Source organism: Phocoena sinus, chromosome 2 (assembly GCF_008692025.1).
Source record: "Phocoena sinus isolate mPhoSin1 chromosome 2, mPhoSin1.pri, whole genome shotgun sequence".
Classification (NCBI taxonomy): domain Eukaryota; kingdom Metazoa; phylum Chordata; class Mammalia; order Artiodactyla; family Phocoenidae; genus Phocoena; species Phocoena sinus.
In genome coordinates, this window is record NC_045764.1 from 132,110,774 (window position 1) to 132,136,964 (window position 26,191).

The 26,191-nt window shown below is 37.6% G+C and overlaps 1 protein-coding gene across 1 annotated transcript in view; it reads right to left on the minus strand.

Moving 5' to 3' along the window:
• Nucleotides 1-351: 351 nt before the first annotated feature.
• The window catches only part of WDHD1 (WD repeat and HMG-box DNA binding protein 1), a 58,311-nt gene continuing 32,471 nt past the window's right edge, over nt 352-26,191 (minus strand). Inside the window, exons 15-26 of the mRNA XM_032624800.1 lie at nt 25,453-25,590; nt 23,673-23,829; nt 14,281-14,395; nt 13,294-13,425; nt 10,567-10,790; nt 10,364-10,482; nt 10,117-10,173; nt 7,637-7,680; nt 7,035-7,205; nt 6,281-6,411; nt 4,423-4,561; nt 352-1,532 (exon numbers count right to left, since the gene is read on the minus strand). Coding sequence (XP_032480691.1) covers nt 1,332-1,532; nt 4,423-4,561; nt 6,281-6,411; nt 7,035-7,205; nt 7,637-7,680; nt 10,117-10,173; nt 10,364-10,482; nt 10,567-10,790; nt 13,294-13,425; nt 14,281-14,395; nt 23,673-23,829; nt 25,453-25,590 — 1,628 coding nt within the window. The 3' untranslated portion in view covers nt 352-1,331. The remainder of the gene's footprint in view (nt 1,533-4,422; nt 4,562-6,280; nt 6,412-7,034; nt 7,206-7,636; nt 7,681-10,116; nt 10,174-10,363; nt 10,483-10,566; nt 10,791-13,293; nt 13,426-14,280; nt 14,396-23,672; nt 23,830-25,452; nt 25,591-26,191) is intronic.

Consider the following 26,191-nt stretch of genomic DNA (forward strand, 5'->3'; position numbering starts at 1 on the left):
TAATATACCCATTTTACAGATGAGTGGACAAAGGCTAGAACTTACCCAAGGTCATTTAGCTGGTAGTATTGCAGTGGTCCTTTGAGCCCAGGTAGTCTGGCTTTGAAACCTGTGCTCCTAACCTCTATGCTACAATGTTTCTCAATACCAGCTGCTAACTAAAAAATCAGAAATGTATTCCTTCGCAACCTTAATCATTATGAGACGAAGAATATCCTTTGGCTCCTATACATCTAAATTTTCAACATATTTTATTCCTTCCAACCTATAAAACTACCCTAGATTTTGAGTCACCTGATTTTATTTTACTACTATCCCCCTACCCAACCCCACCCCTTGTACTTTGCCCTCATTAAGTGGCTGCATTTGTATTAAGTTCTGCTTAGAATAGTAACCAAAAAATGTATGAACTACTTAATTAAATCTTGTTTGTTCAAAATAAAAGAGGAGTTAAACACTTCCCATTACTCTTCAACCACTCTCTTATCAAGGCTTCAAAGACTTGCTCAGAAAAGCACTGCTGATGCTGATAACCAGAGTAGCTTACGAGGAGCACATCATGTGCTGGGCTGCAATGCTATCAAAACAGTATCTTCAATTCTCTTCTGTGTGTATACTGTGTAATAGGATGGGGGGGGTAGAAATTACGGTAATAAATATAAAATATATTTTCTAGAAACACTTCCATTTCATGGAAATACAATGTGAAGACCGTATCAAGCTAAATATGGAAATGTGCAAGTTTTATTTTTAAAAAAAAAGGCTACACAAATAATTAAAGGTAATATATGAAGAAACTGCCAAAACAAACAAAAGGTCTCATCTACAAAATTATTTACATGTTTAGGGCCCATACTAAAAAAAAAAACCATGGTCCCCTGGGGCCAGTATAGACATAGAGAGCAGTCTATGGGAAGAGGGCTTCTGTAGTGCTTCCCAGTACATGACATGAACCAAACAAGGAAAACCCTGCAAGGTACTTCAATGTTCAGAGGTTTTAAGACCTTGGCTTTGATGATTTTTAAGGTAAGAAACAAAACCAAATCAGCTTCCAATGGGACATGACAGTGGCCTCCAGTCAGTGACCATGACCACAATGCTTCTGAATGGCCCTCCATTTGGGGGCAGAGCAATCTGAAGAGATGATAGTTTTTACAGGTGCCCTGCTACCTACACTAATATAATTACTACAGTATCTTATAAAGACAAACAGCAGTTTTTAAACTCTTTTAAAAATATATAAAGAGTTTCCTAAAGATTTTTTTTAAAAGGTCTAGATTCATCAAAGATGAGTAAAAAATCCATTACTTTCCTAAGTACACTTCCTTACTCTATTCCTGATTAAATGCAAAAGCTGACAGTTTCTGATTCGTAGAAAGATCTAAAGGTTTTTGCTTTTTAGGCAAATTCAGATTCTCCTTCGTTTTTTCTTTCTGGTTTTCAGTTTCGTGACTATCATCGACCACACGTTTTCGTTTCTTTTCTTCAGCTCCATCACTTGCAGTTCCTCCTTTGGCCTTGGCAGCCCATGCCTTTATAAAAATATTGCAGGAGAAAAGTTTTTAGGCACTAACAAAGAAATAGGAAGGACATGATTTCGTTACTTTTGCATGCAACATTCCTTTATGTAAAGCAGCATAATTAGCATTTGAATTGTTAAACTAATCATTAAGGGTTCTTTTTTTTTTTAAACAAATCTTTTATTACTTAATTGCAGGGCACGTTAAAAAATTTACATTCTACCTCTATAATATTTCAATCTAAACTCTGCTTGTATTTAAGCATATTAAGTACAAAACACTATAACTGCAGGTACTTTTTTAGAAAGAAAACCTTTTAAGATTATTATAGATTTCCATGCAGTTGTAGGAAATAATACAGAAAGCCACCGTGTTCCCTTTACTCAGTTTCCCTCAATGGTTGCATCTTGCAAAACTGTAGTGCGCTGTTACAACTAGGATATTGACATTGATAAAATCCCCTTTTTTATTTCTACTTGTTTGTGTGTGTGTGTATAATTCTATTGTAGGCTGTGTATTTACCACCACATTCAGGATACAGAACAGTAGTTCCATAAGCACGAGGATCCCACATGTTGCCCCACCCAACTCCTCTCCCAGGCCCTAACCCCTGGCAATCAGTTCTCTGTTCTTCATCCCCATCACCTTGTCATATCAGGAACGTTATATACAGTATACACTCTTTTGGGATTGGTTTCTACTCACTAAGCAAGAACCCAACAAGCTTCACTCATTTCATTTACCTCTTAAACCTCTTTTAATCTATAACAATTCCTCCTCCTCCTACTTTATTTTCCTTCCTAGTCATTCTTGTTGAAATGGGACCATTTGACCTGTAGTATTTTTCACATTAACAGACTGGATTTAAGAAATGTTTAAGGTTTACACACTAAAAATATTGATTACATTTTTAAGTATTCAAGAACATAATCACAACTTTTGCCAAATCTCTTCCTCTTTTCCTAATAAGGTCTTATTCATTCAGATGTCATTTTATCTAATTCTTTACAATTTTTATCCTTTTATAAATACTTATAAAAAATGAGAAATACAAAGATGCTAATGAGGTTCTAAAGGAGGCTAGGTGGTAAGACCAGTTTCTAGCTTCCTAATTTTGCATTAGTTTTATTCGTAAAAACCAGCTTATCAAGGTAACTATGTCACAAGGTGCCCATGCTGCATGCAGTCATTCCTAGGGAAGGGAAGTCTGAGATTTATTGATACAACACACACAATCCTTCCCCTTGCAAAAGAAAGCTGCTCTTAGCCTTCTTTCACATGGCAGAAACTGACACGAGGAGCAATAGGTACAAGCCACCTGTCCTAATTTCCACATGAAAGGCTAGAACAGAACATCAGATTTCCCCCCCAAAGCAGTATTATCATTTAGTATTCAACGTGTAAGTAAACAGCATTTTAAGAAATTCTGCTTACAAGGACTTTAGAGTAGTACTCCAAAAATGTGAATTAATTTCGTTTTTACTTATTAATCTTTTTTTGCTTTTGATAAGTAATGCACTTTTTCTTGGGGTATTCCCCTAACTTACAATATGCAGAAACTTATACAGATGTAAGCAGTACATCTGCCAAAAAATTAACCATCAGCACTAAATAATAATTATTACATATCCATAGGGTCAAAGCTGACATTTTGCTTGTTGTATTTCCTCTCCACCAAGAGTTTATCAGAATGTATTCAATTTCTAAAAACAGAAAAAGGCACTTTCTATAAGAATTTTTAAAACCTGGGAATTCACTGAAGTCCCCATCTCAGTACAATTATCCTTACAAATGGGACCTAATGAAACTTAAAAGCTTTTGTATAGCAAAGGAAACTATAAACAAGACAAAAAGACAATCCTCAGAGTGGGAGAAAATATTTGCAAATGAATCAACGGACAATCAAAGGATTAATCTCCAAAATATATAAACAGCTCATGCAACTCAATATCAAAAAAACAAACAACCCAATCAAAAAATGGGCAGAAGACCTAAATAGACATTTCTCCAAAGAAGACATACAGATTGCCAAGAAGCACATGAAAAGCTGCTCATCATCACTAATTATTAGAGAAATGCAAATCAAAACTACAATGATGTATCACCTCACACAGGTTAGAATGGGCATCATCAGAAAATCTATAAACAATAAATGCCGGAGAAGGTGTGGAGAAAAGGGAACCCTCTTGCACTGTTGGTGGGAATGTAAACTGACACAGCCACTATGGAGAACAGTATGGAGGTTCCTTAAAAAATTAAAAATAGAATTACCATATGACCCAGCAATCCCACTACTGGGCATATACCCAGAGAAAACTCTAATTCAAAAAGACACATGCACCCCAATGTTCACTACAGCACTATTTACAATAGCCAGGTCATGGAAGCAACCTAAATGTCCATCAACAGAGGAATGGATAAAGAAGATGTGGTACTTATATACAATGGAATATTACTCAACCATAAAAACGAATGAAATTGGGTTATTTATAGAGACGTGGATGGACCTAGAGATTGTCATACAGAGTGAAGTAAGTCAGAAAGAGAAGAACAAATATCGTATATTAACGCATATATGTGGAACCTGGAAAAATGGTACAGATGAACTGGTGTGCAAGGCAGAAATAGAGACACAGATGTAGAGAACAAACGTATGGACAGCAAGTGGGGAAAGTGAGGGCAGGGGGATGAACTGGGAGATTGGGATTGATATATATACACTAATATGTATAAAATAGATAACTAATAAGAATCTGCTGTATAGCACAGGGAATTCCACTTCGCTGTACAGTAGAAACTAACACAACATTGTAAAACAACTATACCCCAATTAAAAAAGAAACAAAAAAAACCCCTAGGAATTCACTAAAGTCTCATTCTCAATACAATTATCCTTACTTACCTTCCTTTCTTCAGTTGACAATACTCTAAATCGAACCATTCCTTCTTTTATTATGTCTGCTTCATCTGAAAAGTCAGGATTGTCAGACAAAATATTACATCTGTTTTCTTCCAGCCACATCTGGAACCCGGTCTTTGGCCTAAAATAGCAGTTATATAAAAAAATTTTATAATTAAGACAGTCTTAAAAGTGCTTCATGATTTTTCAGGTTAGTGATTAACCATTAGCATACCTATATATAAAGTAAGAGAGACACAGTTAATTACACTCGTTAATATTCATAATTACATATTACTTAAAACTGCCTAGAGACTGCAGGAATAATGAGCTGAAAAAATCCTTTATAAGATCAATTCAAAGGGATTACTCACATTTGTATTTTCCAAGTGCAGCAAAACTCTGAACTTTCAACTCTTTTATGAATGTTGACAGGCTCAAGGTCTCCAATCCTACTTCGCCCCTCTAGCCCAATATAACCCTTCCATGCATCTTTGGTAGCCTTTCTCCATTTCCCAAACCAGCTATTGGAAATCGTCATGACTTCTCTCAAGCTCCTCACCCCTGCCCTCACAGCTGACCTGAGAGTGTGGGTCCTTTCTTGTACCATTATTATGTAAAGCATGGACACAGCATACTTGTCAGTTTCATTAGATTTCAGTTCTGACACAAACTGTCTTTAGGTCACAAGTGAAGATTTAATGCAAACATTTAATATTTACTGAGCACTTTTTTTCTGTATAGCCTGATAGTATAAAAAATGGAATCTTCTTAAATAAAAATTTCACTGTTTAATACCTAAATCAAATTCAGAACAAAATAGGAAAAAATAAAAACCACAGCTATCCCTTCAAATTAAATTGGTTAACGTCAGATATTGGTTAAATGAGATACATAACACTAAAAATGAAACGGTGACTTTTTCAATTTAGCTGATGTATTTTAAATAAATCTAGCATACAAGAGATCAAGAAATTTGGTAACACTGAGTTGGTGGACAAACAGGATATGGACAAATAGGAACTCTCATATTGCTGGGGGTGTATAAAATAATACAACATCCATGCAGAACAATTTTGCAATATCTATCGAAATTACAATTGTACATTAGCTTGAACCATACAGGAATCCATCTTACAGCTATAGGTATATAATATTCATATAAAGTTATTCACTGTACTACTATTTGTACTAGCAAAAGACCAGCAACTACCTTTTGTCCACCAGTAGAGAACTAAATAAATTATGGTATAGCCATTCAATGGAAGTAAAAAGATTAAAGAAACTCTTCATGTAGTAATAAGAAATCATCTGCAAAAGCTATTAAATGAAAAAAATAAGGCACAGAACAATGAGTATACTACCAGTTCTGTAAAACTAACAAAAAAACAGATAAATCTAAGTGTACATGCATAGGATAATTCCAGAAGGCTATAAAGAAACTTGTGCAGTGACTATTTGTGGAGGGAAAACTGGGTGGGTAGGGAAAAGATTTACTCTTCATCACAAATCTTTTTCTATCTTTTGACTGTGTTTCTCCCATGTAACTACACTAACTATTTAAAAACAAACAAATGAAAAAGTGAACTAATTATAAAATATAGTGTCCCAGCAAAACGTATCCACAATTTAAAACATGTATGCAGTTTATCAAAGCATACTTTAATAAGTAATATAAATAGACATTAATCAATATTTGTGGCTTCCCTAAAGTTACAAGTGTTCAGAATGCCTACTACCTGTGCCAACATATTATTTACATGAATGAATAACAGGGCCACATAATTTTGTATTGCTACTTCTGTATGCCTTTTACTGGAATACTACATCTTGAGAACACTAAATTTCTCTATGTACTGACCTTTGGTTTTCAGTGTTTTGAGGACACATAGCTGGGGTTTCAGATGATGGATTTTTAGGATTTTCTTCTTTTACTTCCTCAGTCTTATCAGCTTGGGAAGTTCTTTTCCAGAAAAAGGATGCTGCAGATGCCTGTAAAAACAAACATAATGAATACCGCAACAAAATCTAGTATGATTTTATATGTTACAAGCAAATTTTGAAAAATGTGGAGAAATATAATTATTTAGAATTCTTACACCAACGTGTGAAGTCCCGAGAGGTTCTCTGTTGAAAATAAACATGTATAAACACACACACACAACCCCAAAAAACTGTACCTCAAATTTCATGTATTCTAGATGAATAAAATTATATGAAATGGAAAATACAAATGATAGGTCTATTTTACTGATGACAAATCTGTGATAAAATACCAAAACTGGGACACAATCTGGGAGGCAAAATCAGAATACAGAACAAGGGAAGATTAGGGCTAGGTACTAAACCAGCTGTCATTAAATAGGGACATGCATCAGAACCATGTGGAAAATGAAAAAAAATACAGATAGATGCATGAGTCCCTGTCCTGGGTCTACATATTTTAAAAAAGTGATTCTGATGCAAAACCAGAATTGAGAACCATTGCCCTCACTAGACAATCACTTATAAACAACTGGAGCCTCCTGTCTCATACCTGAAAGAGTGAACAAAACTAAAGTAAGACAAACAGACTATGAGTTGTGTACTGCAGATGAGGGCAGGTGAAATCATACCTGCTTAGACTTTGGTTTTGGAACCAGAGGCTTTATAACTGGAGACTTTTCATAATTTGTAGCTCGATTAAGTGCAGTAGATTTCTTGGATGATTTGTTCATATTGTCTAAAATATTAGTTGAACGTACTGAATTCACTGAAATGGATGGCTCTTTGGAATTGCCTGATACCTACAAAGCAAACTAATATTAACATTTAATGTTTAAAGAAGAAAAAAAAATGCCAAGAGATTTATTTTTCCTTTAAATTTCTGTTAAGTTTGTATTGTAGTCTCACCTTCGGAAATGAATATATTTGGTATAATCCAAATTAAGACTGATGCGCATATTCCCAAATACCACATCCCCAAGTTTTGAAAACCTTCAAAACTGTAGGTTCTCAGAAGATAAGTAGAAAATGTAACTCCTGGTCCAAGCAGGAACTAGTGCTGCTTTCATCTTTGTTTATTTTAAAATATTTACTTATTTAAATATTTTAAAATTTAATCTGTTGCAGTCTTGAATGCCTCTTAAGTCTGGGGAGGGTTGTCTGGTAGTTTGGAAATATTTCTCTGTATGGAAATGTATTTAAATAATAGAAAACATCACTGGAAAGAGTTTACCTTGAAGGGGTTTATTCGTCCTTGGTTGCTAGAGGTAACTGCACCTTTCATAAGAAAGAAACCCTCACTTAATAGTGGTAAAACTCAGAAGACTTATGACTTCTATAAGAATTATGGAATATTTTAATCTGTATTATATGAAAATAACATACTTTGCAACTTTAAAACTATTAATAACTATATATGACCTCCTTCCTATTTCTAAGACAAAATAAAAGCTATTAGATGATGGGAACTATCCCAATTTGCCACTATGAAATAGACAGATACAATATGTAGAGATCTCTTCTTTTCTCCTGTTACCAGGGAAGAATGGTGCCTTATTTTAGCTAGTTAATAATTCCTCTACAAATGCTCTAGATCCCACCCACTCCTGCTTTTCAAGAAACTTGTGTTATCAATGGCTACACGTGTCATCTTTGACTTTTCCTTCTTTATTGGCTCAAGTTCCCCAACTTAAAGAAACAAACAAAAACCAAACACGCTCTCTGCCACATCCCCTTCTCGCCCCCCATATCATTTTCCCTCACCTCCCCTAAGCAGCCAAATTTCTCAAGAGTTGTCTACACAGCTATTCCCATTTCCTCACTATTCACATGTTCCTCCATCCAATACATGGTTTCCAGCCTTACTACCCTGCAGAATCTGCTCTTGCTAAGCACTCAGTAAACCCTATGCAGCCAAAACTGGTGGATCTTTTCCAGCCATCACCTTGTTTGACCTCTCAACAGTATTCCACATAGCGGAGTGTTCCTTTCTTCTTGATACTATCTCCCCTTTGACTTCTGAGATACTGCATTCCCTGGCTTACCTCCTTCCTCACTTTCTTTTGATGGTTCGTCCTCCTCCTCTCTAGGCCTAACCTCATTTTTCTCCTCACTTTGATCCTCCCCCAGTGCTCACTCACCCATACCCATGGTTTAAACTGCTATACTTATGTCAACAATTTTCACTTTACATCTCCATCCCAGAGATACTACTTTCCTGAACAGCCAATAGTAATTCATCATCCACCTATCTAAACCTACGTTTTCCTAGTGTTTCCTGACTCAGTAAATGGCACCATCATTCATTCAAGTACTCAAGCCAGAAACTGACAGTTATTCTTCACACCCTGAACTTCCATCCTCTCTATATCATCTTCAGAAACACCTCTTCAATTCCTCCATGCTTTCTGCCAGCAATCACCACCACCCCAGTCTATTCAATCTCACTTGGGACTACCTCAGAAGTCTCCTTATATACAGTCCTCCTCTTCACAGTGTGCCATACTCTGCCCCTCATTAAAACCTACAACAGCCTCCCAGCAACCTCAGAATAAAGGTCCAAATCCTACCATGGCCTACATGGATCTGCAAGGTCTGGCTCCTGCTCATTGCTCCAAAACCATTCAGCACCACTTTCTCTTTGCTCTCTGTGCTCTTCAAGCCTCTCTTATAGTCTTCACACATGCTGTTCCTTAAGCCCACATGCATTTCTTCTGCTTCTGCTCCCACCCACCTTTGCATGGCTGACTCATTCATCCTTTAGATCTCTGCTTTAAACATTCCACATGGCAGCTTCCCTGGTGGCGCAGTGGTTAAGAATCTGCCTGCCAATGCAGGGGACACGGGTTACAGCCCTGGTCTGGGAAGATCCCCCATGCTGCAGAGCAACTAAGCCCCTGCGCCACAACTACTAAGCCCGTGTGCCACATCGACTGAAGCCCGTGGGCCTAGAGCCCGTACTCCACCGCGATAAGAAGCCCGCGCGCCACAATGAAGAGCAGCCCCCGCTCGCCGCAACTAGAGAAAGCCCACGCACAGCAATGAAGACCCAGTGCAGCCAAAAATAAATTTAAAAAATAAAATAGGGCTTCCCTGGTGGCGCAGTGGTTGAGAGTCCACCTGCCGATGCAGGGGACATGGGTTCGTGCCCCAGTCCGGGAAGATCCCACATGCCGCGGAGCGGCTGGGCCCGTGAGCCATGGCTGCTGAGCCTGCGCGTCCGGAGCCTGTGCTCCACAACGGGAGAGGCCACAACAGTGAGAGGCCCGCGTACCACAAATAAATAAATAAAATAAAATAAAATAAATAAACATTCCATGAGGCCTTCCTTGGGGTCCCAAACCATCCCCCACCACTGACTAGATTACAGCCACCTGTCATATGCTCTTTTAATAATCTGTACACATGTAAAAGTATACTAAAATCAAACATATATATGTACACTTTTAAAAGCCAGCTGGTACTATAATGTTTATGCAGGGATCAAACATACATGTCTACTTGACCACTGTAGCCCCCCACCCCAGGCAAATACTAGACACAAAATAGGCATTTAATAAGTATTTGTTAAATGACCACTGTTTCACAAACATTTCTGATTAAAAACAACAACAACAAAGCAGGCCCTGAAGAGTAAGGTGTATTTGAGTAGATGTATCACTGTAAAGACTACTTCAAAATTTTCTCGATATTACAAAATCCAAATTTTCTTACCTGACTTAATAGCTGGCATATCAGAGGAATTTACACTTTTGAAAAATGGGTTTTCTCCTACAGAATAATTAAGATAAAACAATACAATGTAAATGGGAAGATAAAGTCATCTTCTGTAATCAACAATCAGACAGGAAAGACGTCTTGAAAAAGTATGGGTATTCAATATCCCTCAGCCAAGTAAAAGGGGAGAAGTCACACACATGACACATCTCATCTTTAAACTGCCTTAAAAATGTTATCTTACCATGTTTATGTATTTCTGGTTTTTCTTCTATATCATCAGCTTCTCCAGTATCCTCTGAATCCTCTTCAACTTGATTTCTGAGCCTTGGCTGACTCCACTCTGTAGGAGTATTACTGTAACTAAAAGACAATGATATTATTCAATAAAGGGCTATAAAAAGACCAAGTCAATATTCAGGATGGTAAAACTCAAACATTTCTTACCCAGCATTCAACTTTTTTTTGAAATTCTCTTCTTCTTCTTCCTCTTCTTCAGCTTGGGTGGCTGCCGATTCTGCTGCTTTCTCTACAGCCAGTTCACTAAGTCTCTGGGCCAATATTAATCTCCGAGAACGAGAAGCATATTTAATGGCTAAATTCACAGCATTTTGAGTCATTAGATCAGCAAGTTCCACACAACGAAATTCCCGCTCCAGTTTACAAGAAAGCTAAAGGAAAAAAAGGGGGGAAAAAGTCAAATTATGTTGAGTAAAACTTTTTAAAAATAAAAGAATGATACTACTAGTAGAACTGAGAAAAGTTTTCTAGATATTGTATCCCTGATTCTAAGAGGCACATTTTTACACATTTTAACATCTCTCTCTGAAGTTGAGAACCATCTTACAATTGACGGTGAGTCAGTTTAAATGGCAGCATTTCTTTCTGTCTTAGTGACTTAAATAAGTAAAATACTGGTGCATTTTACAATCAACAATGAAATATGACATATCATTTCAAGTTATTGATTGCAAGGAGTAAGAGATTTATTTAAAAATTCAAAAATGGTTCTCCTAAATTTGTTTTCCTGCCCATTCCACCACCTGCACTCACAAAACAGGGTAGCAAATTGAAAGAAAGAATAAATTGTAAATGATTTGTTATTACTTTGCGTAGAATTGGCACACAAATGCTACTAAGTTAATGTGGGTGGGCAAACAGATTTACCCATTAGCTTTTTTTTTTTTTTTTTTTTTCCTTTTGCGGTATGCGGGCCTCTCACTGTTGTGGCCTCTCCCGTTGCAGAGCACAGGCTCAGAGGCCACGGCTCACAGGCCCAGCCGCTCCGCGGCATGTGGGATCCTCCCGGACCGGGGCACGAACCCGTGTCCCCTGCACTGGCAGGTGGACTCTCAACCACTGCACCCCCAGGGAAGCCCCCCCATTAGCTTTTTAAGTATGATTGTCTATGATCTCTAACCACCAGAAACAGTTATACAACTTCCAAATTAGCAAACAACCTACTTTTTCTTGCTCTATTTTTTATGCTTACAATATAAAACGAAAAACATTCATTTATCATGACTTTTTCTTTTGGTATGAATTTTGACGACTCAAAGTGAGGCAACTGAAGTACAATGTGAGGAAAACTAATATTTCGAAGACTACTAAAGGTCTCATAATTCACAGAAGTATTACTTTGTTACTTAGACATGTCAAGTCTGATACATCAGCATAGACGCTTTAGATATTTACCTGCATGTCCTTCTCAAGTTTTCCAGAATCACTTATCTGTAAGCAGTACTTCTCAATCAGGGTGGTACTCTGCCTCAGAGGGCATTTGGAAATCAAAGTAGTATGGTTGGGGCTTCCCTGGTGGCGCAGTGGTTGAGAGTCCGCCTGTCGATGCAGGGGACACGGGTTCGTGCCCTGGCCTGGGAGGATCCCGCGTGCCGCGGAGCGGCTGGGCCCGTGAGCCATGGCTGCTGGGCCTGCGCGTCCGGAGCCTGTGCTCCGCAACGGGAGAGGCCGCAGCAGTGAGAGGCCCGCGTACCACACAAAAAAAAAAAAAAAAAAAAAAAAAAAAGTAGTATGGTTTTCCCAGTAATTAGGTGGAACTATGGGCATTTGCCTGGGGGCAGGAATGCTAAAGAACTAACAGGATGCTACTAGCACCCTGCTGAGGAACGCTGCACTCCAGCGGAAAAGCTCCTCTACGGCTAAATGGTAAATAAATCAAACATGTTTCCTTACATACGCTGTAGAAAATAAAAAGGTTACTAGTTCATGTTGGTGTACAAATGGGACTTTGTGAATGGAACAAAACTTACTCTATAGTAAACTAATTAAATTTCTTTAATACTAAATGCAAGGCAGTGTTGCATAGAGGTGACAGCAGTGAATATCACCTTTTGGAGACAAGTTACAATAAGCTCTGTGGTCTCAGATATCACTTTGCCCTCAGAAGTTTTTTCCCTCAACTTTAAAATGGCAAGTCTGGGCCGTTTACTCTCTTAGGAAATACTGAGGTGCACTATGTATCAGACACTACATCAGTGCCTGGCATACATTAGTGAACAGGACATGGTCACTGCCCTCAAGGTGTTTACAGTCTAGTCCAAGAAGAGCACAGAAGAAATTACATTATACTTCACCTCATAAGCCAACCTGGAATGAGGACACACACTTATGAATCTTATGTTTCAAAAAGTTTTTTATCTCTAAAGATAAATGTATTTAAATATCCAGGGGACCAAACCTGGTCACTGGCTACAGACAAACTTTTACCTAAGAGGATAACAAAAGGCAGGCATGTCTAAAAGCCTGATCAAAGTTCTTAAGACTGCTCAGCCTGCAGACCTAAAAGTCTACACTCAAACTTTATTTGCTGCACATGATAAGAGCAGGAGCTAGAGCCAGTCCTCAAACTTTATTAATAAGCATCTGAATCACCTACAGCGCCTATTAAAACACAGACCAGTCGGCAAAAACAAAACAGGGAGGTAGCACCAGAAGAGTTTATTTCTTCCTATGATCTTAGATACAAGGCAATGTCGTAAATATTTTATATGCAACGTGAACTGGGAAACAGAACTTTTAAGGGAGAAAAACACCACCAGATACAACTTAGGAATTCTAGGTTGTGGAACCTGGTGCTAATTCACATACCATTAAGAAATTCAACCTAGAGAAAAAAAATTAACTTTTCTTCCCCACTATACTTATTTTACTCACCGCAAGCATTTTCATTAAAAGTTCCTGTTGTTCTTTTATTGCTTGATTTTTAGTGCTCTCTTCATATTCATAACCATTTTTAGCTAAATAATCAAGGTGGTTGTGAAACATAACTGAACGCCAGTACTGTTCCTGCAAAAGTGGAAAAACTGCTTAGAGCCAACTATCAGTCGAATACCACGCAAGTGTTAAACATTTATCATATGATACCAGTTTCTGAATAAAATATTTTCTGAAATATTCCTTTCTACAGCTTATTTTACAATTCTAATGTGATATTATGGCTTGACTTTATCTTCTATCCTTAAAAAAAAAAAACAGGGAAATACAGTGACCCTTGAACAATGTAGCAGGTAGAGGTGCCTACCCTCTGTGTAGTTGAAAATCTGCATATAACTTATAGTCAGCCCTCCATATATATGCGGTTCCTCCATATCTGAGGTTCGGCATCCTCAGATTCAACCAATCTTGCATGGTGCTGTACTGTAGTATTTACTACTGAAAAAAACCCACGTATAAATGGACCCACACAGTTCAAACCCATGTTCTTCAAGGGTCAACTGTATATAGCATTTTAAAGTTTCCTAGCTATCATAGTTGATGCTCAGAGAACTTAGTAAACTCGATTTTTATAAGCTGATTTGCTTCTTGTTTAGAATAACTAACTGCAAGATATCGAATGACTTTTGATGACACAGTGCTAGGAGTAAGGTGCCTAAGGGTACAAAATTCATGAAGGCATTGTCCTCTTAGGCACTTGTCCAAGCCCGAGAGTGAGCGCCTTACCCTAGTGAGGCCCTGACAGTCACACCCATTTACCTCTTAGACAAAGTCCCTGGAAGCAGCCCTCCTCCCTCACAGCTACTGCTATTTCTTTAATTATAAAGTAATGAATACTCAACACTGGTCATCAGAATAATTCTAAATGCCTGTGTCACAGGCAGGGTATTATCAAACTCAGAGTGTCAAGGTAAGATTTGTGCATACCTCCATTTGTCCTTTCTCTGTGGCAGTCTGACAGTAAGGAAGCTTAAAGGGTAATACAGCTACAGCAGGGCGTGGAAGGGTGGGAGGAAATCGAGAACCTTTGCAAGGAATACACCTGTCAGGAAAGAAACAGTCTCACCATAAAAACTTTCCAAAATATCATAAAAACTGCTACATTATAAATTTTCCAAAAGTTAGTAACTTGGAATAATAATATTCCAATAGCTGGCTTAATAATATACAAAAGATTCCTCTTTTAAAAAAGTACTTTAGGCCTGATTAAGTATCAAAATTATCCCTCCACGTACTTCAAAAATCCCTCCTCACATCAGCTTTATTAAATTAACAATCACTAAAAGTGAAATCAGCTCTTTTCAGATTTTCCTTAGCAAAATGCCCACTTCCAAAATACAGAAATTGTGCCATAAACACTTGTAATGGGATCCATGTTATAAAACAGATTGCCCTAAGATAAAATGCTGATAAAGCATATTCACTTTCATTCTTCAGTTTGGAAATATTGGTACTGTTGGTAGAAAGTGTCATATAAGAGAAAAAGAGGGTGAAATGTCCATTAAGTGTTTATTATTAGATATTGGTGAGAGTGAAGCAGAAAATCTATTATCATTATAAAAAGGTTATACTGTATATCTGCTCTGCTAAATGAAGGGTTGCCATATGTGGTAATAGTTCAGTTGGCAAGGACTTTTCTGACTAGAATATGTAAGGCACTCATATATGCCCATCAGGATGAGTACTAATGCAATTTATGAATTAAAAAGTATCCATTCATCAGAGTGATTTATATATGCAGAATACTCTTTTTTTTTTTTTTTTTTTTTTTTTTTTTTTGCTGTGCGTGGGCCTCTCACTGTTGTGGAGCACAGGCTCCGGACGCACAGGGCCCAGCCGCTCCGCGGCATGTGGGATCCTCCCGGACCGGGGCACGAACCTGTGTCCCCTGCATCGGCAGGCGGACTCTCAACCACTGCGCCACCAGGGAAGCCCCAGAATACTCTTTTAATGTATTTACTCCAAATTATTTATAAGAAAAACATAACTGCACACTCTAAGTACTACAGACAAATTTTCTAATTTTCATGAAGTCATTTAGAAAACATAGACCCTTGTTCAATGCTTACGAACAGCCATCCGGTAATACAGCCTTTTAATCAGGGCTTTAAGTTATGACTTTCTTGAAGGAAAATACCAGGTAGAAATTAGGCCCTTAGGTTTAAAATTTTTTTCATAAATATCTTCTAATATTATCAAATGTCCACTAGAATAGTTAAAAAATAAATAAGTGGCATTACCCAGGAATATTACATAGGCTCCCTTTCTTGTAAGATTTAAATACTCCCTTTCCTTCTTTTTGTGAAAATATAATAAAAACAAACATGTTTTTAGAGTTCCAATATTTTTTAACATAAATCCTCATTTCTTTCTACCTCCTCCCCTTTTATGATTTCACATAAATCAGTGGTTTTCACCACATAGTATGAGGTGGCAATGTGAATACTGAGCGTTTGAAAAACGCCTTGTAGTAATTCTGTTATGCACCTATTCACAAAACCATTTTAGTCATGCAAAACGGAAGACAGAACACGTGCATTCAGAAAGGACGAGTGCAATTACGTATGCATATATGTACATTAACAAAACTAGGAGGAACACTGGGAGTAATCTTAATTGCCTTAACATTCTTTTTTCTATAAAGTGACTTAGACTCTGTTTAAAAACATTTTACAACTCTAATACTTTATTTAGCCATAGTAAGCAAATATCATAAAGAAAAATTGATAAGGATTTTTCTAATAGCTTTTTTAAAGCCACATTTACATCAAAGCAGAGCACCAATTCACACTTCTTATCCTTTTCTTAGCTTTAAAGACCTGAAGTAAAATGACCTTTTCTCTGTTAGATAGCTCTTTCATGGAAGAAGAGGAAAAAAACAAACTCATTTGACTGCTAATTTGATGGGTTTTGCCTACAATGAATGAGTTTCCTGGAAACTGTGGCTAAACCATTTGGAGGATAAAATGTGAAAAAATAAACCACAGTTTACTAAGGAGACAAAATTACTTCAATTCCTTTCCAAACAAACCAAAAAATTTGTTCTCTTATATTACAGAGTTGAAAAATATCAAACTGGAGAAAACGGGGGCCAATGTCCAGAATAAGTTTCTAAGAGTTAGTGAGTTTTGCTTGTCGTCTGTGTTGCATGGGACTCTTTTCAGTGTTCGAGGGGATTCAACTCTTTTAGAGCACTGACTCAGGAGTAGATAATGATTTTACCACCCAACTCTTCCAGGCTGCTGGCCCAATTTATCTTCATGTAGCACAGGACATGTAGTCAGTACTTTTAGCAAATGCTTATTAAATGAACATAACTTGCAAAAAAAAGTCTGTTTTCAAGTGCATTAAATAACTCTTAAGAGTTTTTAAAAACCAAAGAGAATGCCTGACATGAAGTGCCTGCATAAAATATCGTTAAGTAAATATGTTCTAATATCAAAAAATAAAGCAGAATAAGGTAAAAAAACTAAACTAAACTAAAGAGAAAAGGAATACTGATGTTTGTAGAAAGCAAATTAGATTGTGGCACGAAAATTAGTAAACTCTCAGTTATGTATTAACCAGTGGTGACAATTAAAAAAATCTTCAGAGGAAACCATAAAGACAATTTCTGCTAAACTGAAGTTCATTTCAAACAGAGGTAGGAAATCAGATACGCTACACATCAGTAATTAAAGGCAGGTGTTTTGTACTGATTCAAATGAATTAAAAAAAATTATTTTTAACAAAATGTATCTCCTCACCAAAAAGAAAGCATAAATACTGCTGAATCTGGGTTAGAAAATGTATTTTAAATGTAAAGATTATAGAAACATAATCATTAACCATGAAATACAAGGCTAAATGCCTTAAAGTAGTGACGGTAAGAAAACTACTGTTGTTATTAACAACTGACATTCAATGAACACTCACTAAGGGCCAGGCACTGTTCTAAGTACTCCTACATCACTTCATCTTCACAGTAGTTCTGTGAGATGGGTACTAGCTTCATCCTGGTTTTAGAAATGAGGAAACAGAGGCACAGAGAGTCTAAATGTCATGGCCAGGGCTATACAGTGAGCATTTCAGCCAGGATACTGCAGCAGGCTGCAGCGCTGGACCATTATGAAATGCTGCCTTTCCAGAGAAGCAAGTGGTTTGCTATCTTTACCACAAACACTGAGAGCAAACGGAAGCGTGAGATTTAAATAAATATAAGAATGAATTTCTTTTTTTTTTTTTTTTTTCGGTACACGGGCCTCTCACTGTTGTGGCCTCTCCCGGTGCGGAGCACAGGCTCTGGACGCGCAGGCTCAGCGGCCATGGCTCACGGGCCTAGCCGCTCCGCGACATGTGGGATCTTCCCAGACCGGGGCATGAACCCGTGTCCCCTGCATCAGCAGGTGGACTCTCAACCACTGTGCCACCAGGGAAGCCCAAGAATGAATTTCTTGATAGCAAGGATAATTAAGTCTCATTAAACACAGCAGCAGGCTACTAAAGATGGTTGTATGGTTTTCTTCCTGGGCTTTCACGGACCTCTCTATCAATAGAAAGGAAATTAATCATCCTCTACATGTGACTAAATGTAAGGAAAGCTGGTATGAGAAGCACAGTAGGCCATACTGAGAAATGTAACTTCCAATCTTTGAAAAACATTCTTATTCAAGTTGATTCTTCCAGAATAAAGCCAGGAAAAAATGAAAAACATTCTGATCAATTTATCACGGTATATACAAGTACATATATTTTTCAGCATTATCTTCTCAGTGTTTCAAATGTCAGCTGTATGAGATTCCCCTCAGTAATTCAATTATTCCCCTAGAATAAGCCAGTCCTTAAGGGATAAGTTTATTCTTTCAATCTATTTATCAACTCAACTTCCACTGTTCCTGTATTTCAACAGAGAAAATATAGGAACTTTTTTGCTACTAACTGGCTGTGTGATCCCAAGTTACTTAATCTTTTTGGGCCTCAGTTTTCTCACCTGTAAAAATTGGGGAAAAGGACCAGGAGTAAAGGCAGAGCACAGGAACTAGACCAAAAGAAACTGGTGGTTCTCATTTTTTTATCCCTGTAGGGCTGCTGAGCTATTGCAAAATGACCATGCATTCACAAGGGCACCATGAACTGTCTGCAGAATGAATAAAAGAGTTTCCACTTTATGTACTAGAATTTTCACATGCATGTACATGATGTAACTTATAATACAAATTTAGGTTCAAATATAATCTTTAGGTCTATAGAAACTTCCTGCTATTATGGATTTTCTCTATCAATTGATACTCACTGTACAAGCTGCTATCATTTGTAGTTCATGAAATGCTTTGACATATAAAAGGACTCTTATGCTTAAAAATGTCAGGAGCCACTGGCCTAGACAATTTCTAAAATCCTTCCAAGTCTAAAAACTGTAATTTAGAGTCCATTATTTTTTTTATCCCATGTTGAAAATTTTTTAAATTAATTAATTTATTTATTTTTGGCTGCGTTGGGTCTTCGTTACTGCACGCAGGCTTTCTCCAGTTGTGGTGAGCAGGGGCTACTCTTTGTTGTGGTGCACGGGCTTCCCATTGCGGTGGCTTCTCCTGCTGCAGAGCACGGGCTCTAGGCATGCAGCCTTCAGTAGTTGTGGCTCACGGGCTTCAGAGCACAGGCTCAGTAGCTGTGGCACATGGGCTTAGGTGCTCCGTGGCATGTGGGATCTTCCCGGGCCATGGCTTGAACCCATGTCCCCTGCACTGGCAGGCGGATTCTTAACCACTGAGCCACCAGGGAAGCCCTCCCATGTTGAATTTAAGTTAAATGTTACCAGCTGTAATTATCATGTCTTTTAATGAGAGTTAAAACTCTTCACAGATCTTAACTATAAAGCAAGTAAGAAAAAAAAGCCAGCTGTACAAATTATTAGGGGGTATAAAAATTGAACTTGATAAAATAGTTTTAATATTAAATGAAAAACCAAAATTATTCATTGCAAATGAATAACTTCATGTACTTCCTTAAGATAATATTAACAAACAAAATGAATCATGTTACTTGAATAAACATTAGATGGAACAGTAAAAATCCTTCTAAGTTAAAAACTAAACCTCTGATTAAGATAAAATATGAATTCTTTCATTCAAGTTACTAAAAACTTGATTCCTGGAAACAGACATGTAAAAATATCCCTGAGAACAACCTACACTCTAAGAACTGTTAGAAACAGTTAACTAGGGACTTCCCCAGTGGTGCAGTGGTTAAGAATCTGCCTGCCAATACAGGGAACACGGGTTTGAGCCCTGGTCCTGGAAGATCCCACATGCAGCAGAGCAACTAAGCCCGTGCACCACAACTGCTGAGCCTGTGCTCTAGAGCCCGTGAGCCACAACTACTGAAGCCCAAGTGCCTAGAGCCTGTGTTCTGCAACAAGAGAAGCCACCACAGTGAGAAGCCTGTGAAGTGCAATGAAGAGTAGCCCCCGCTTGCCCCAACTAGAGAAAAGCCCGTGTGCAGCAACAGAGACCCAATGCAGCCAAAACTTAATTAATTAGAATTTTTAAAAAGTTTAATAAATTTCTTCTGATACTAAATATGTCAATAATGGACTATCTGGAGACTTTGAAAACACACGACATACAGAAATAATAACGAGCAATTCCTCTATGATTTTCTACTAAGCTCAATTTCACATTCTTTAAGAAGACTATGTCTTCTCAAACATCCACACTGCCAACCAATGCCTTCAAAAATACCCTCTATCTTGCTTCAAAATCTGCCACCAAAACAGAAGGCATCAGACAAGAATTCCTGTCACCTTTCATCCACTAAATCTATCTGCATTTGCACCTATCTTCTTCCCTCTCATTACACCTGATAAAATATCTTTAAAAAAATCATATAGGGCTTCCCTGGTGGTGCAATGGTTGAGAGTCCACCTGCCAATGCAGGGGACACGGGTTCGTGCCCTGGTCCGGCAAGGTCCCACATGCCGCGGAGTGGCTGGGCCCGTGAGCCATGGCCGCTGAGCCTGCACGTCCGGAGCCTGGGCTCCGCAACGGGAAAAGCCACAACAGTGAGAGGCCCGCGTACCGCAAAAAAAAAAAATCATGTATATATACCACATCTTCTTTATCCATCCAGCAGTTGATGGACACTTAGGTTGCTTCCGTAACTTGACAACTGTGTAAATAACGCTGCTACGAACACAGGGATGCATGAATCTTGTCCACTTAAGTGTTTTTGGTTTTCTTCAGATATATACCCAGCAGTGGAATTTCTGGGTCATTTCTGGGTTTATTTTTAGCTTTTTAAGAAACTTCCATACTGTTCTCCACAGTGGCTGTACCAATTTACATTCCCACCAACAGTATATGTGGGTTCCCTTTTCTCCACACCCTTGCCAACATTTATTATATGTGTTCTTTTCCATGGATTATACTTCAAATAGCAAGTACTAGTTTTTCAGAAGGATAGATCCTAAAGACAGATTCACTGGGTCAAAGGGCATATGCATTTCTAATTCTGATAGTTCTTGACAAATTGCCTTCCACAGGGATTGTGACCAACTTACACTCTTGTCAGCAATACATAAACGTGGTTATTTCCCCACAGCCTCACCAGCTAAGAGTGTTATCAAATTTTCAGATTTTTCTAATTTAACAGGTAAAAAGAGAAATCTCTTTTTAGTTCTGATTTGTGTTTAATCTTACTTCAAGTGACATCAATCATCTTTTCATATATTTGAAAGCCATTTTAATTTCACTTTCTGATTATTGCTTCTTGAAATAGTCTCCACTTATAGTTTCTATGACATGACCCTCTTCAGGCGATTTTTCTCTTAATTGCTTAGCTAATCTTCCTTTTTCTCATTCAAAAGCTTCTACTCCAATAACTGACCTCTAAATGCTGGAATTTCTTTGGGGTTGGACTGATACCTTTTGTCTCTTTCTTCTCATTTATTACTATAACTTTATATACCTTCTATAATCTGATGATTCCCAAATGTATATAACCAGCCAAAATTTCTGAGTTTGAATCATATATTCCAATACCTTCCTTTTTTTTCTTTTTAAACTTAAGCATTTTCTCTTTCTTTTTTTTTTTTTAATTAATTTATTTTTGGTCATTTTGGGTCTTTGTTGCTGCGAGCGGGCTTTTCTCTGGTTGCGGTGAGCGGGGGCTACTCTTTGTTGTGGTGCGCGGGCTTCTCATTGCGGAGGCTTCTCTTGTTGCGGAGCACGGGCTCTAGGTGCGTGGGCTTCAGTAGTTGTGGCATGCAGGCTCAATAGTTGTAGCTGGCGGGCTCTAGAGCGCAGGCTCAGTAGTTGTGGCGCACGCCTTAGTTGCTCTGTGGCACATGGGATCTTCCCAGACCAGGGCCCAAACCCATGTCTCCTGCATTGGCAGGCAGATTCTTAACCACTGCTTCACCAGGGAAGCCCCCAATACCTTCTTGATATCTTCCTTTGGATATTGTGCAGGCTTAACACACCCAAGAGAGTATTCATTTTTATCTTCCTTATTTCTATAAATGGTACAACTCTTTATCTAGTAGCTTTAACTAGAAATGTAGGTGTCATTGATTCTTCTCTCATTCCCAACCCCCGAACTACCAGCAAATCCTGTTTCTATCTTGAATCTGCTTCTCTTCATTTCCACTTGCCCACACTAGTTCCAGCCTATTCCGAATGACAGAGTAAGTCCTAATCCTTGTGACAACTAAAAACAATACCCCACATTTCTAAACATCCCCAGAAGAGTGGAAAAACCCCTGGTTGAAAAATTGGTCTCCCTGCTTCCAGTCCTACCCTTGCCAATCCATTTACCACATACATTTTTCTTTTTATAGTATAAATCAGATTATATCATTCCCCTGGATAAAACACTTGAATGACTTCTTGTTATACTTCAAAGAAAATCCAAACTTCTCTATCATGGCCTATAATGCAGCCTATGTCTAACTTACTGATACCAACTTGGATTTATATTCCCTGCTACCTCTTGCTTCTTTGTACTCCAGCCATGTTTACATCCTTTTAATTCCTCAAACACACCAAGTTCTTTCTGAACTCACAGCCTTTGTACATGCTGTTTACTCTTCATGGATTGCTTTTCGATCCATTCTTCCATAACAGACCCCCTTAGCCACCAGGTCTCATTCTAAATACTACCTCCATCAAGAGTCTTCTATGACTGGGACTTCCCTGGTGGCGCAGTGGTTAAGAATCCACCTGCCAATTCAGGGAACACGGGTTCGAGCCCTGGTCCAGGAAGATCTCACATGCTGTGGAGCAACTAAGCCTGTGCACTATAACTACTGAGCCTGCACTCTAGAGCCCGCAAGCCACAACTACTGAGCCATGTGCCACAGCTACTGAGCCCACAAGCCTAGAGCCTGTGCACCACAACGAAGTGTAGCCCCCACTTACTACAACTGGAGAAAGCTCGTTCGCAGCAACGAAGACCCAATGCAGCCAAAAATAAATAAATAAATACATAAATTTATTTTTAAAAAAACGAGTCTTCTATGACCATACTATCTAGAAAATGCTCTTCTGTTATTCTTTATCATGGGTCTGCTCAGATTAATGGGTAGTATTTATTCTAAGTAGTAATTAATATTTAGTTGTTTCTGTTATCTGTCTCCCCAATCAGACTATAAGCTCCATGAAAGCACAGACTTCTTTGTTCACCAAGTATCTGTCCAATGTCACTGACAGTCTTTTAGACCAAGAAGATATCTGGTGTCAAAAAAGAGGTAAATACTCAACACAATACTGAATAGAGACTATATGTACTGAGAATTCTACACTTGCAGTCAACTACTAAATTTCTACTAGCCCACTCCCCTATAACAATAATTAAGCTAAAAATCTCAAAAAGCAACTAAATTATATATTCAATTCTAAATCAAAGTTTAAAATATAAAGCTATAATAAAAGATGAAATGTGATGTTTACCCAAAACTCCCCTCCCTATCTGGCTGAAATAATGCTAGTCACACTAATAAACTTGTTTTCTTTTCCTTTTTTTAGGCCATGCAGCTCGGCTTGCGGGATCTTAGTTCTCTGAACAGGGATTAAAACCATGCCCCCTGCAGTGGAAGCGCAGAGTCCTAACCACTGGACCTCCAGGGAATTCCCTTAGTTTCTATTTTGCTCAATAGGTTCCAAGTCAAGCAACTGGTTGAAAACTTCAAAGTGAATGTAAACAAATTCCTAATTTAATGAATATGGAAAGCAAGTAAATGAGCTAAGGTTAAAGATTTTTAAAATACCTTTAAAGATAAGCATAATAAAGAATTTCAAAGTACTTTTTAAAAAGAGTCAACTAAGCATTTTCTAATAGCCCACCTCAGTTGCTGGGGATTTTCATGGATACCAACCACCCAGTAGTGATCAGATTTTCCTTTGCAGTGTTCTCTTGTGTTACATACAGGAGTCCATGTATGACCAAGTCCTCTGTTAAACATTCGAACAATGCCTTCTGAATCCACATAAAATGGGGTACCTATATACCAACAGAAAAACAAATCACCTGGAAACATAGCTACGTACTTGTTAAATAAATCCTTTTTCAAATACACACACCAATCAATCAACTTTCAATTCAAAAGCAAAACAAAAAACAAACAAAAAAAACCCAACCAAACAAAAAAAAACCTCCCCAAAACCCAAAGGCAAATAATCCAAGATTATTTCCCATAAAATTTCACTAACCACATAAAGACCTAACTGAATCAAAGGAAAAAAAAATTGCATGTGATGTGACTAAAATTTATGCAAAAAAAAGAGGAAAAAAAACCCTGATCAATTCAGAGAAAACTATGCCACCTGCTGGAATACAGCAGTTTTTCAAAGCCAATTTCAGTAAAGAAGTTAAAATTGAATCTGAAGTTTCCTTGGTCAGGAGAGACTTGGAAAAATGAGGAGAACCTAATGCAAGGTGGTGATGTAGAGAAATCTGTCTTTAGTACTCTTCTTCCTCCCCCCTCTCTTGGCCTTGTCACTGTTCTGTTCCCCATTCCCCACTGTTCTGCTCCTAGACTTACCTAGGAAACAAGTAAGCATCCCTGTTTCCCACCTACTCTGCTCCCATTTCAGGAAGTACATGGCAAATTCCCTAATTATCCTTTTTTTCTCTGTGACTTCACACCCCTCTTACTCTGCAAACAGCAGTTTCCTCAGGGTCTAGATCTGATTGGTAACTGGGAGTAAAAAATAAAGCTATATGAATGGAAGTTATTAATGGTCACATTATTAAAGCATAAGCGACTAATTAATATCCCAGTAGAAAACATATACAGAAATGGTTGGGTTTTTTTAAAGACAAACTGGAGTTTCCAATGATGTAATTAAAGGGCATGAATCTCCAATAATAGAAATATTTAAGCCAGAAGACAGGGTTAACAAGTGCCTTAAAATAAGGTACTCCTCAGTGTCCTTCAAATCATCTGTCATAACCCACTGTTAAGTGAGTCTACAACAGCACACTGTTCAACAGAAATATCACGTGGGCCACAAATGTAATTTTTAATTTCCTCCTGCCACATGACAAAAGGGGGAAAAAAAGTGAAGTTAATATTTTATTAAATCCAATATATCCAAAATATTATCATTTTAACATGTAATCAATATAAAAGAATTATTGAAATTTTTTACATTTTTAAAATTTCATACTAAGCCTTCAAAATTTGGAGAGTATTTTATAGTTATAGCACATCTCAACTCAAATTAGCCACTTTTCAAGTGCTCTATATATAGCCACATGTGGTTAGTGGTTACTGTAGTGGAAATCAGTAGAAAATTCTGATTTTCACGTAGAATCTGCTAAAAAAGCCAAAACTTGAACACTGATTTGTATCTCCTTTTTGCTAGCTAATAAACTTTCAGAAAAATTTATTTCCCTCTTTGTAAGTTTTCTAATCAGAATTCTGATGAAGAAGAGATCTTGTACATAAAACAGTGGCTACCTCGCCTGGAAATTCCAGTTTCCAGTTCTGCCAATATATTAAAATAAATAAATTTAAACATAAAATATAGACAATTTATCTTTAAGCAAATTAATTAGGAATAAATAATGAAGCAATTTTCTTCTTGAGAAATGACTTTAATATAAATGAATTTATCTTGCCTTCAGCTGAAAAGCCAAGCCATACAAGGTAGGATTTCCTCGTAAGAGGAAGAGGATCACCATGTAAAATTTGTTTTTTCTTTTTCCCCAGCTCCAGCAGTTGAACTCCAAGGCACTGATCCCCATCAAATCCTGTACCTAGTGAGAAAATGTAAATATAAATCAGGTATCAAAGGTTATTTAGCTATGATGTAGTTTAAATTATTTTCTCTGAATTGAATTTTATTTTGTGATAAATTCCTAAATTAGCAGTACTTTTTATAGATAATCCACTTACCTGAGGCACCATTCAGGCATTAGAAGCAGAATAGTATGCTACATGGACTATTTATATAAAGTGTTTATAAGTGGTAATTCATTCACTCAAGAAGTATTTAAAGAGAGCTTACTTTGTACCAGGTACTGAGGCTACAATGGTAAACAAGACAAAGTCAGCATTCTCATGAAACTCATATTCAGGTAGGAGAGGAAAAACTAATTTAAAAAGAAAGAAAATACTAAGTGTCATGATCAAAGATTAAAATACTAATGTGATACCGAGTGTCAGACTGAGTGGCTACTTTAGATTGGACAGACAAAAGTGGCCTTTTGAGAAAGTGAAATTTAAACTGAGATATGATTTGCAAGTTGGAGTCAGCCATCCAAACGACAGGGGGAGGGGCACTACAGTAGACAGGGAAAAGCTAATGAAAAGGGCCTAAGTTGGGAACAAGCTTGGTGAGTTTGAAGAACACAAAGA